Below are 14,131 nucleotides of genomic sequence, written 5' to 3' on the forward strand. Positions count from 1 at the left end.
TGGTTATGTTGTATGATTCTGTTTACAGCTGTACAGATCTGGTTATGTTGTATGATTCTGTTTACAGCTGTACAGATCTGGTTATGTTGTATGATTCTGTTTTACAGCTGTACAGATCTGGTTATGTTGTATGATTCTGTTTACAGCTGTACAGATCTGGTTATGTTGTATGATTCTGTTTTACAGCTGTACAGATCTGGTTATGTTGTATGATTCTGTTTACAGCTGTACAGATCTGGTTATGTTGTATGATTCTGTTTTACAGCTGTACAGATCTGGTTATGTTGTATGATTCTGTTTACAGCTGTACAGATCTGGTTATGTTGTATGATCCTGTTTTACAGCTGTACAGATCTGGTTATGTTGTATGATTCTGTTTTACAGCTGTACAGATCTGGTTATGATGTAGTATCTGTTTACAGCTGTACAGATCTGGTTATGTTGTATGATTCTGTTTACAGCTGTACAGATCTGGTTATGTTGTATGATTCTGTTTACAGCTGTACAGATCTGGTTATGTTGTATGATTCTGTTTACAGCTGTACAGATCTGGTTATGTTGTATGATTCTGTTTTACAGCTGTACAGATCTGGTTATGTTGTATGATTCTGTTTTACAGCTGTTACAGATCTGGTTATGTTGTATGATTCTGTTTACAGCTGTACAGATCTGGTTATGTTGTATGATTCTGTTTACAGCTGTACAGATCTGGTTATGTTGTATGATTCTGTTTACAGCTGTACAGATCTGGTTATGTTGTATGATTCTGTTTACAGCTGTACAGATCTGGTTATGTTGTATGATTCTGTTTACAGCTGTACAGATCTGGTTATGTTGTATGATTCTGTTTTACAGCTGTACAGATCTGGTTATGTTGTATGATTCTGTTTACAGCTGTACAGATCTGGTTATGTTGTATGATTCTGTTTACAGCTGTACAGATCTGGTTATGTTGTATGATTCTGTTTTACAGCTGTACAGATCTGGTTATGTTGTATGATTCTGTTTACAGCTGTACAGATCTGGTTATGTTGTATGATTCTGTTTACAGCTGTACAGATCTGGTTATGTTGTATGATTCTGTTTTACAGCTGTACAGATCTGGTTATGTTGTATGATTCTGTTTACAGCTGTACAGATCTGGTTATGTTGTATGATTCTGTTTTACAGCTGTACAGATCTGGTTATGTTGTATGATCCTGTTTACAGCTGTACAGATCTGGTTATGTTGTATGATTCTGTTTTACAGTGGTACAGATCTGGTTATGTTGTATGATTCTGTTTACAGCTGTACAGATCTGGTTATGTTGTATGATCCTGTTTACAGCGGTACAGATCTGGTTATGTTGTATGATTCTGTTTTACAGCTGTACAGATCTGGTTATGTTGTATGATTCTGTTTTACAGCTGTACAGATCTGGTTATGTTGTATGATTCTGTTTACAGCTGTACAGATCTGGTTATGTTGTATGATTCTGTTTTACAGCTGTACAGATCTGGTTATGTTGTATGATTCTGTTTACAGCTGTACAGATCTGGTTATGTTGTATGATTCTGTTTACAGCTGTACAGATCTGGTTATGTTGTATGATTCTGTTTACAGCTGTACAGATCTGGTTATGTTGTATGATTCTGTTTACAGCTGTACAGATCTGGTTATGTTGTATGATTCTGTTTACAGCTGTACAGATCTGGTTATGTTGTATGATTCTGTTTTACAGCTGTACAGATCTGGTTATGTTGTATGATTCTGTTTTACAGCTGTACAGATCTGGTTATGTTGTATGATTCTGTTTACAGCTGTACAGATCTGGTTATGTTGTATGATTCTGTTTACAGCTGTACAGATCTGGTTATGTTGTATGATTCTGTTTACAGCTGTACAGATCTGGTTATGTTGTATGATTCTGTTTACAGCTGTACAGATCTGGTTATGTTGTATGATTCTGTTTACAGCTGTACAGATCTGGTTATGTTGTATGATTCTGTTTACAGCTGTACAGATCTGGTTATGTTGTATGATTCTGTTTTACAGCTGTACAGATCTGGTTATGTTGTATGATTCTGTTTACAGCTGTACAGATCTGGTTATGTTGTATGATTCTGTTTACAGCTGTACAGATCTGGTTATGTTGTATGATTCTGTTTACAGCTGTACAGATCTGGTTATGTTGTATGATTCTGTTTACAGCTGTACAGATCTGGTTATGTTGTATGATTCTGTTTACAGCTGTACAGATCTGGTTATGTTGTATGATTCTGTTTACAGCTGTACAGATCTGGTTATGTTGTATGATTCTGTTTTACAGCTGTACAGATCTGGTTATGTTGTATGATTCTGTTTACAGCTGTACAGATCTGGTTATGTTGTATGATTCTGTTTACAGCTGTACAGATCTGGTTATGTTGTATGATTCTGTTTACAGCTGTACAGATCTGGTTATGTTGTATGATTCTGTTTACAGCTGTACAGATCTGGTTATGTTGTATGATTCTGTTTTACAGCTGTACAGATCTGGTTATGTTGTATGATTCTGTTTACAGCTGTACAGATCTGGTTATGTTGTATGATTCTGTTTACAGCTGTACAGATCTGGTTATGTTGTATGATTCTGTTTACATCTGTATAGATCTGGTTATGTTGTATGATTCTGTTTACAGCTGTACAGATCTGGTTATGTTGTATGATTCTGTTTACAGCTGTACAGATCTGGTTATGTTGTATGATTCTGTTTACAGCTGTACAGATCTGGTTATGTTGTATGATTCTGTTTACAGCTGTACAGATCTGGTTATGTTGTATGATTCTGTTTACAGCTGTACAGATCTGGTTATGTTGTATGATTCTGTTTACAGCTGTACAGATCTGGTTATGTTGTATGATTCTGTTTACAGCTGTACAGATCTGGTTATGTTGTATGATTCTGTTTTGTACAGATCTGGTTATGTTGTATGATTCTGTTTACAGCTGTACAGATCTGGTTATGTTGTATGATTCTGTTTACATCTGTATAGATCTGGTTATGTTGTATGATTCTGTTTTACAGCTGTACAGATCTGGTTATGTTGTATGATTCTGTTTTACAGCTGTACAGATCTGGCTAGAGTATGTCCAATATTCTATTGGAGGTATGGGCTTGAAGGGTGGAGTTGACCGCATACGTGCTGTGGCTGAGCGAGCACTGACAGCTGCTGGACTTCATGTCACTAGAGGGGCCTATCTTTGGGAAGCCTACCGGGAGTTTGAGAATGCTATTCTAGCTGGCTTACTGGTAAATGTCATCATGTGGTGTTTTATAGGGCTGTATCAGTATACTGTGTGAAACTTACCGTAAATTTTGGTGTTCTAGCTGGGTTTCAATTAAATATCATTATATTGAATTCTACAGGGCTTTAAGGTTCTCTATATGCCCCATTGTATCATCAGTATATATTGTGCATTGTTGCAATGTATTGGGAATACGTATTGTATTGATTAAGATTTTCCAATATCCAGAGATATATATCAGTGCATAGTCTAACACTTACAGCTAAGTAATGACTAGAAAAATGAGACTGAAATAAGATGACCAGTTGTACTATAAGATACCTCAGTACCTGTCCACAGAAAGAAAATCCTATATTTACAGTATTTAACTATCTTGTAGCCACAGCCAGGCCAAGTCGCTACACCTGAGCAGGAGGAAGCTTTTAAGTCACAGCACCAAAGAGTCAACACACTGTTTAAACGACAACTCTCCATACCTTTGTTTGGTAAGATGTTGGAAGGGTGGAAGTTTTGTATAAATAAACTTTAATGTCATTATTATACAATACCAAATGGGAAAGTTTTCTTTGTCTAAATGACCATTGAAGATTAACCAATAAAGATCCTTTTTTAATACAACGCGACTAGCGTTTGTTTAAATTTCATTTACTACAATAGATAATTATAATAGATAATCACCCTTCACGGGATTATCTCCCCTGGGTTATCTCCCTTGGAATGTTGGTACATTCTGGTAATTTACTAGGGCCATTTTAATTGATCCAGTTGAACTGGTTGGACCATTTATAAAAGTAATTATTCAAGTATAAATCTTGATGGAACTGCAGATTTTGATACGAGATATGATTTCTTTGTCAAGGCTTGTCTGAAAATAAATTAATCACCAGATTTAACATTATATTCAAAAATGAACAACTAGGTCCAACCAGTCAAACCATATAAAAGAAAGCAGACTAGGTATGAATTTGACTGGTGACCATTTCATGTCTTTTGTTTTAGATATGAAAGAGACATACTGTGAATACAAAGACTGGCTACAGGAAGATCTAGACAACTACACAGAACAGACATACAAAAAAGCTTGTACCAGTCTGGACAAAATTAAAGCTCTGGAGGAAGCTCTGGTGAGTAACCATGGAGATCCTTGTGTGTCTTTTGTTGTCAATCAGCTCCTGGATATTGATACATATAGATCCTCACCCTATATATGGATGTGGACCAAATAATACGACAGAATCATGATAGTTAGACTCTTCTCTTTAAAGATGCTCCACCGCCAACAGAGCATAAAGGATACTCACCATTTGAACAATATTTGGTGTTTAATCATATATACAGTGGCCCCTCGATAATCTGAAAACCTTCGTTTCCAGCCTAAACCGTCCAGATTACGAGTTTTCGGGAGTGCCGAAGTCTGTGTTCGTAGTCAATTAAATTGTCACATAAGAGTTACTCCCCTTTTCCTTGTAATCGATGATAGGTTTTTATGTAATATACATGCATTACAAAAAATACTTTGTTTGTTATGTTTTATAGGTGTTTTTTTATATTATTATGTTAGGAATATTAAATAAACGTATTTCTTTTTCAAAATACAAAACGGAAAGCCATCGTTAATTGTGTACTATGTATGCATATAGCTAAGTATCTCACTCTTGATCTGTCATACGGCAAATTATGTTTCAAAATGCCTAACCAAGGATCAATATCATCTACCTTCTTAGCATAAAAGAACTATGATAACAAATAGTTGTGAACATTATAAGAACTAATGTAATTATTATTTTGTATATTGTGTGTTTTTATTGACCATTTCCACAAGTCTTTGCTTTCTGACTTATAGACGTGTGTAACAACCACGCGCCCGTTCACGTCTAACTTCGTGCACAATGTCACACATGTGTAAATGGCATGTGCCGTAGCCTTTTTATCAAATACCATAGACGATTAATTTGAATAGATTCACATACATTTAAAATACTTCTTAATTTTGTGAGTATTATCTCACTTTAGTGTATCCGAAACTCAGAGCGATATGTATGCGATTCCAGTAAGGTATCTACAGTCAATCTGATTTAAATCAGATCTTCGATTACGCTCTGATGGGAGCATATAGTATCAGATTGATTTACAGCATACTGCATGTTTAAAAATGTGTGGCTACAAATATATTGCGTATCTTAATTACAACACTGAAGTTTGATCTCTTATAGAAAACCAGTGAACCGTTACATGACTGCATGTACCCTTGTGAAAGTTGTTCAGGTAAACGCCTGTGGCTTTGACCTGGCAGCCGTCGTTATGGCAACACACACACACCAGTGTCATTTGGTAGTGTGTATTTTACATATGACTGTAGCTGGCCTTGGATTTTCTTTGCACGTGGCGACAACAAATTGTCGGGATTATTGCAGGAATTTATTAACAAAAATAACATTCTGTTCCCAAAATGGAGTTCCGGATTCGGAATCCGAATTCCAGAATAGTGAGTACAAGTAACGTTACAGAAATCTGTTCCCTGACATTTCCGTCCGGATTGTGAGTTTTCCAGACTATCTGCGTCCGGATTATCGCAGGTCCACTGTATATATGTCTATTAGATTAGCACAAAACATGTGTAATGAGAACTTCATTCCAGATAGAACAAAATGCCACAGAATTTAATTAATTATTTTTAATAGTTTTATCTTGAGGTAAAATTATATGGTCAAACATTTTAACAGTGTAAGTGAAGAAAAATACTTATTTGTCTGCCTTTATTTTTGATAGAGAAAAAATACCATTTGTCAACAGTGGAGCATCTATAACCTATTGTAAATTGACACACAACCAAAATACTGTTATAATAAAAGTATGCACATACCTAACTCTTTGTCCCATATATGGATGTGGACCAATGATGTGACTGAATCATTATTTTTAAACCTTTTGTAAATTGACTCGCATCTATAGAATGCTTTTATTCATAGTAAAAGTAAACCTATGCCCACAAAAAGTACAGTATTATTAATTTAAAATGCAAGATGATATTTTGTCACAAATGGAATATTCCCAATAGTTACGTTCACATTTTAGTGAGCTTATTAAAGGACTTTTAGGATTAATCAAATCCCTTAAAGTGAAATTCAATATAGAGTGAATGATTTATGGTTTGGATTGATGTTGTGATGTTACAGGAAGCTGGTGAGCCACCAAGGCTAACACAATACAAGACGTATATAGACTTCGAAATAAAGGAGGGAAACCCAAGCCGGATACAGTGCATGTTTGAGCGGGCTTTACAAGAGAACAGTCTCGACTCAGATCTCTGGATACAATATACTAAATATTTGGTTTGTTACTTTGCTTTATACTAATATCAATTTCCTTATATCATACATGGAGATTGTTATCAACTCATTAATAAAATGTCTCCTTTGTGCGTACCCGATATATGTTGTGTTTATACACTAATCGTGTAACAGGACACTAGATTCAATCTGAACCTCTTTTGTAAAGTTTATTTAGATAAACTGGTTTATAAGTCATTATATTTCATTTATTATTTCAGGGTCCAGTTTCATGAGTATTCCTTAACTTTAAGGGATTCTGAAACTTCAAATTCCCCATAGGAAAGCATAGCAAAATTTAAGGGGTGAAATCTTAAAAAAGCTTTTCTTAAAATCTGTTATGCTTTAAATACTATGGAAAGTCATAAGTTAAAGAATGTTTGTCAAACTGGGCTCAGGTATGATTATGACTGACCTACAGATATAAATGTAAACATACATGTGAGAGGTCACTAATATGAAGTATGTTATAATGTTTATTGTTTAGGATGAGAAGCTGAGGGTCAAGTCGGTGGTACTCCCTGTTTATGAGCGGTCAGTACGGAACTGTCCTTGGTGTGGTAAACTCTGGCATAAGTACATGTTGGCTATGGAACGATATCAGGAGCCTCATGACAAAATCAAAGGTAGTGTTCCTTAGTGTCTAGTTAGGTGGTTCATTTATATGTCTAGGTCATGAATCATTACCCATATCTGGCATTCTCCCTCCTAACCATAAGCTGTTCAATTCCATATTGAGGTTATGGCATAAATTCTTTATCCTCAATACTCCATGGGTTACTATTTACTATTGTTATATCCACACCAGGAATATTTCATAGCAAAACTGAAGGCAGTTTAGGAGAAAAAACTGACTAATCACAAGCAGCCTGCAGAGACTTCCTTTGAAGGTTACAGAGAAAGCGAAGCCCAACTTTAAAGCCACTCTGTCAACTACAGCGTACCGTTATTTGATTCTGTTCAATACATCAAATGACCAAACTATCTGCCTCATCTGGTGCCACCCACAGAGCCTTGCTATGATATATTTCTGGGGTTGGTATAACAACACTGATAGTAACCCCTGGAATATTGAGGTTGACATTTCAAGTTATTAGGAGACAACCAAATTATTGTTTGTCATAACACTTGTTTGTTTTAACTTGTATTCTCAATAACCTGAGGACTTTGACTTGAATTCTGCATTTTGAAATAATTTAAAGTTTTCTTTTCACTGGTAATGTAGCTTTATTGATAAAAAAAATTACACTATAGACAAGTAAGATATCTGTAATTCGGTCTGACTGTTATACAATATAGACAAGTAAGATATCTGTAATTTGGTCTGACTGTTATACAATATAGACAAGTAAGATATCTGTAATTTGGTCTGACTGTTATACAATATAGACAAGTAAGATATCTGTAATTTGATCTGACTGTTATACAATATAGACAAGTAAGATATCTGTAATTTGGTCTGACTGTTATACAATATAGACAAGTAAGATATCTGTAATTTGGTCTGACTGTTATACAATATAGACAAGTAAGATATCTGTAATTTGATCTGACTGTTATACAATATAGACAAGTAAGATATCTGTAATTTGATCTGACTGTTATACAATATAGACAAGTAAGATATCTGTAATTTGGTCTGACTGTTATACAATATAGACAAGTAAGATATCTGTAATTTGATCTGACTGTTATACAATATAGACAAGTAAGATATCTGTAATTTGGTCTGACTGTTATACAATATAGACAAGTAAGATATCTGTAATTTGATCTGACTGTTATACAATATAGACAAGTAGATACTGTTTGTTGGAGTACATATCTGCGTGATCAAATGACGAAGTCGTAATTGTCTGTACTGACTCTGTATGTTTTGCAATTTTTGATGTTACATATAGACAAGAAGATATAAGTCAATCTTAACGACCGCTGTATATGACTGTTATATAGACAAGTAAATATAGATGCTGGTTTTAATTTGTTGAATGGTTGTTTTTACAGAACTTTAACAGGCTTCCTGTCTGGTTTTAACACCGGGGCAGACTACCTGTTGGTATGGAGTACATACATAGACTACCTCCGGCGTCGGATCAAATGGGACGAAGGTCAGTAGGCCATGTGGCTCTGTACCTGATACTTCTGTAGTGTTTGTTGAAAACAGATGTTATTGAATGTTAGCTAGACACTGAAGCAAATACTTCTGAAATTTGTTAAGTGATAAAGGATTCTTTTCTTACTGTCAATGAAGCCTCTTTGTTTAAGTAACAGATCCATGTAAGATTTTGTGATTCTCCTACAATTCACTTATTTTTCTCCGGATCTAGCTGTGGGAGATTTCTCTGTCAACCCCTAGGGTATGACAGATTGTCCGCGCTAACCTTTTGAACCTGAAGACAATTACGTGACGTCGCAACTTCATGCAATGTGACTGTGGCGTACATTGTAGATGACATCATCAATATTGACATGCAGATGACGGAACCAGGTTCATGTTGCTGTGGAAATGCTTCTTTTTAAGCTATTATCTCGGCAAGCCTCGGCTTGGACGTTCATGAATTACCCCCCGACGGGTTTATTAAATGTGTTTTATCATGTCGCTCTTGGTAGGAAAAGTATTCTATTAGTTCCTATCCAAGGTGTTGATAAACCACGAAATAATTATGCTCTTGTTCACTTAAAAATTTTAAAACATCAGAACAACAGTTATAATTTAGCGGAATTGACGATTATTTACGTAGGCCAAAAGTTTTGTGATTTTAAATTTAAGACAGGAAAATTGAAATGATTAAGAGCACTTTTAAAATATTCAATATTTCGACCTAATTTCAAGATTCAATAATTCATTTATGTCATCGGTCTGGCCATGCTACTTCCTTACAAATGGTCCACTCAGATAGTCTCAACCGGACAACCTATAGAGTGACTTGTATAAATAGTTTTGAGACTATAATTATTGTGAGAAAACTGAATCACAGCCTACATTTCTTTCATGAATCCGAGGAAGACTTTGGATAATCCGTCAAAACTGGTTACACGGCAACAAACATTACAAACGACTTGCCAGCGAAAATGTGTTGTAAAAAAATATTACACGCATGCATTGTCTGAAAATAATCGTTCACAGATAATTCCAGGCCATGTGAAGTCAGTAATTAGGTAATGATTATGTTCATAGCTGAAAAAAATCTACTATGTATCAAAACGAGTTGATTTTGTTATGATCGAAATTTCCGATTGCATTAAAATAAAACGAACACAAATCACGGAAATATATTGACACAATTATTTCTTAAATAATGCATGGCAATAAATATATAAACATCCAGTAGCAGGTCTGTTTTGTATTAATACAATTCTGTTTTTATTTACTGGCTCGTTGGTTGGCACGAAAGACCCAACCTGTCTATAAAGGCAACCTGTCTATAGTGACCGTTTTTCTGTCTCCCCTTCAGTGGTCGTTATTGAATGTTAGCTAGACACTGAAGCAAATACTTCTGAAATTTGTTAAGTGATAAAGGATTCTTTTCTTACCATCAATGAAGCCTCTTTGTTTAAGTAACAGATCCATGTAAGATTTGTGATTCTCCCACAATTCACTTATTTTTCTCCGGATCTAGCTGTGGGAGATTTCTCTGTCAACCCCTAGGGTATGACAGATTGTCCGCGCTAACCTTTTGAACCTGAAGACAATTACGTGACGTCGCAACTTCATGCAATGTGACTGTAGCGTACATTGTAGATGACATCATCAATATTGACATGCAGATGACGGAACCAGGTTCATGTTGCTGTGGAAATGCTTCTTTTTAAGCTATTATCTCGGCAAGCCTCGGCTTGGACGTTCATGAATTACCCCACGGGTTGTGATTTTATTGTCGCTCTTGGTAGGAAAAGATTCTATTATTCCTATCCAGGGGTTGATAACCACAATAATTATGCTCTTTTCACTTAAAAATTTAAAACATCAGAACAACAGTTATAATGCGGAATTGACGATTATTTACGTAGGCCAAAAGTTTTGTGATTTAAATTTAAGACAGGAAAATTGAATGATTAAGAGCACTTTTAAAATATTCAATATTTCAATATTTTCATGATCAATAATTCATTTATGTCATCTATCTGCCATGCTACTTCCTTACAACATGGTCCCTCAGATTTTCTCACCTACAACCTATAGAGTGACTTGTATTTATAATTTTCACTATAATTATTCTATATAATCTGAATCACGCCTACATTTCTTTCCAGAACACGAGGAAGCTTTGGAGTTATTTCGTCTAACACTGGAGAAAGCTGTGGAACACTTGGCTAGTAAGTAACTGATTATAAGTCTGATTTGAATACAGGCCAATTTTCTTTTTCTGTTGATTAATAAGCTCATGGATTACTTTTAACAAATGTTAAATGTAATGTTTTGTTTTTGTTGAACCCATACTGCAAATAAGCTAAGCCTATTTGGTGTTAGCAACTGAGTTTGATAACTGCGCAAATTTTGATAAAAATTTTGTACCGGGGATTTCTTAGGATGGTGCTTAACTTTATATTCCAAATTTTCAAACACATGCAAAACTTTGATGGTCTTAAATTATTGTTGTTTATATTTTGCTAAACTATTTATGTAAAGGATTTCCACTTAATGTTCCAATATTCACTACATTTCTTACCTAGATTATGAGGATGGAGATCCATTTGGAACGCTACGACAGTACTGGGCAAACATTGAGGTACGTGTACATAGAAGTTTTCACGTATTTATGAAATCTTTGATTGCAACAAAAAAAAAACTATGTGATCAACTATTCTTTGAACCTTGTCTTTCTGATATTCCTTCATTCTGAAGAACCTGTTTGATATGTAAATCTGCAGGCAAAATTCTGTAAAAATGTGGCGAAGGCTCGTGAGTTGTGGAGTGGGATTATGACAGAGGGACACGGCAACGAGGCAACCATGTGGCTCGAGTATTACAAGATGGAGAGGTAATATCATGATAATGCTAAAAGAGTGCCCATCGTAATGCTTACTCTGACTTGCATTCCCATCATGTTTATCAATGAAGAAAGGATGTGGTACAATTAGTCAGATAAAATGATTCACTACAGTAACGATGTATCTACCAATTTGAAAGTTCAATCATTAAATGTCAAGCTATAGAAAGTCATATTTTATAGACCTTCAATAAAAGATCAATAACTTTTATTCTGTTAAGTAAATAATTTCAATTTTATTTCATTTATTTATAAAGAACATAATATTTCATTCTCGTATTAATGAATACAAATTGTTTTATGAACCAATCTTGGTTCAAAATTTAGCAATAAATAATCTAATTGTGTAAGGTCCATTATTAATTGTTGTCAAGGAAACAATGCTATTCAACTTTGTGGTTTATAGAAACAAAACTGTAACAACATATTTTTAAAAAAAAATTGTCTCATTTCAGAATGTATGGAAACAACAAACATTGCCGAAAACTTCTGATAAGGGCGCTTAACTCTGTCACAGATTGGCCTGAGAGCATAGATTGGCCTGAGAGCATAGTGGAGGCTTACACAAATTTCGAGAGAGAAGAGGGTAGGTTTTAACTTTGAAGGAGAATAGGGTAGGTTTTAACTTTGAGAGAGAAGAGGGTAGGTTTTAACTTGGAGAGAGAAGAGGGAAGGTTTTAACTTTGAGAGAGAAGAGGGTAGGTTTTAACTTTGAGAGAGAAGAGGGAAGGTTTTAACTTTGAGAGAGAAGAGGGTAGGTTTTAACTTTGAGAGAGAAGAGGGTAGGTTTTAACTTTGAGAGAGAAGAGGGTAGGTTTTAACTTTGAAAGAGAGAGAGATAGAGGGAGGTTTTAACTTTGAGAGAGAAGAGGGTAGTTTTAACTTTGAGAGAGAAGAGGGTAGGTTTTAACTTTGAGAGAAGAGAGGTAGTTAGCTTTGAAGAAAGGTTTTAACTTTGAGAGAGAAGAGGGTAGGTTTTAACTTTGAGAGAGAAGAGGGAAGGTTTTAACTTTGAGAGAGAAGAGGGTAGGTTTTAACTTTGAGAGAGAAGAGGGTAGGTTTTAACTTTGAGAGAGAAGAGGGTAGGTTTTAACTTTGAGAGAGAAGAGGGAAGGTTTTAACTTTGAGAGAGAAGAGGATATTTTAACTTTGAAAGAGAAGAGGGTAGGTTTTAACTTTGAGAGAGAAGAGGGTAGGTTTTAACTTTGAGAGAGAAGAGGATATTTTAACTTTGAAAGAGAAGAGGGTAGATTTTAACTTTGAGAGAGAAGTTGGTAGGTTTTAACTTTGAGAGAGAAGAGGGAAGGTTTTAACTTTGAGAGAGAGAAGAGGGTAGGTTTTAACTTTGAGAGAGAAGATGGAAGGTTTTAACTTTGAGAGAGAAGAGGGTAGGTTTTAACTTTGAGAGAGAAGAGGTAGGTTTTAACTTTGAGAGAAGAGGTTTTAACTTTGAGAGAGAGAGGGTAGGTTTTAACTTTGAGAGAGAGAGAGAAGAGTAGTTTTAACTTTGAGAGAGAGAGATGGTAGGTTTTAACTTTGAGAGAGAAGATGGTAGGTTTAACTTTGAGAGAGAAGAGGGTAGGTTTTAACTTTGAGAGAGAAGATGGTTGATTTAGCTTTGAGAGAGAAGAAGTTAGATTTTAACTTTGAGAGAGAAGAGGGTAGGTTTTAACTTTGAGAGAGAAGAGGGTAGGTTTTAACTTTGAGAGAGAAGAGGGTAGGTTTTAACTTTGAGAGAGAAGAGGGTAGGTTTTAACTTTGAGAGAGAAGAGGATATTTTAACTTTGAGAGAGAAGAGGGTAGGTTTTAACTTTGAGAGAGAAGAGGGTAGGTTTTAACTTTGAGAGAGAAGTAGGTAGATTTTAACTTTGAGAGAGAAGATGGTAGGTTTTAACTTTGAGAGAGAAGATGGTAGGTTTTAACTTTGAGAGAGAAGAGGGTAGGTTTTAACTTTGAGAGAGAAGAGGGTAGGTTTTAACTTTGAGAGAGAAGAGGGTAGGTTTTAACTTTGAGAGAGAAGAGGGTAGGTTTTAACTTTGAGAGAGAAGAAGTTAGGTTTTAACTTTGAGAGAGAAGAGGGTAGGTTTTAACTTTGAGAGAGAAGAGGGAAGGTTTTAACTTTGAGAGAGAAGAGGGTAGGTTTTAACTTTGAGAGAGAAGAGGGTAAATTTTAACTTTGAGAGAAAAGAGCGTAGGTTTTAACTTTGACAGAGATGAGGGCAGGTTTTAACTATGAGAGAGAAGAGGTTAAGTTTTAACTTGATTAAAAATTATGTTTTCACCAAACTTTGCTAAAATATACATTAACATCCCTTATGAAAGGTTCTTCATTTGGTTTCTTTCCAATGAAGATAATTACGCAGTAATCAATTAGTAAAGAATTCTTAAAATAGAACGGGTTGATTTGCATAGTTAAAAATACCTCGTGTATACGTATATGTTCGATACCCGGATATAGTAAACAAAACAAGCATGGCCGAGACAGAGGGCAGTTTTGAGGAAACGGTGAGCAATACAATGTTCTATAATTGTTTTAGTATATG

General features: G+C 35.1%; 1 protein-coding gene across 1 annotated transcript in view; it reads left to right on the forward strand.

Annotated features, from left to right (window-relative positions):
• The window catches only part of LOC138332116 (squamous cell carcinoma antigen recognized by T-cells 3-like), a 43,506-nt gene that overhangs the window by 11,536 nt on the left and 17,839 nt on the right, over positions 1–14,131 (forward strand). The window contains 10 exon segments of the mRNA XM_069280086.1: positions 3,088–3,272; positions 3,648–3,753; positions 4,268–4,392; positions 6,445–6,600; positions 7,085–7,238; positions 8,613–8,705; positions 10,852–10,914; positions 11,272–11,327; positions 11,470–11,579; positions 12,044–12,174. Coding sequence (XP_069136187.1) covers positions 3,088–3,272; positions 3,648–3,753; positions 4,268–4,392; positions 6,445–6,600; positions 7,085–7,238; positions 8,613–8,705; positions 10,852–10,914; positions 11,272–11,327; positions 11,470–11,579; positions 12,044–12,174 — 1,179 coding nt within the window.

The sequence above is a fragment of the Argopecten irradians genome, chromosome 9 (assembly GCF_041381155.1).
Source record: "Argopecten irradians isolate NY chromosome 9, Ai_NY, whole genome shotgun sequence".
Classification (NCBI taxonomy): domain Eukaryota; kingdom Metazoa; phylum Mollusca; class Bivalvia; order Pectinida; family Pectinidae; genus Argopecten; species Argopecten irradians.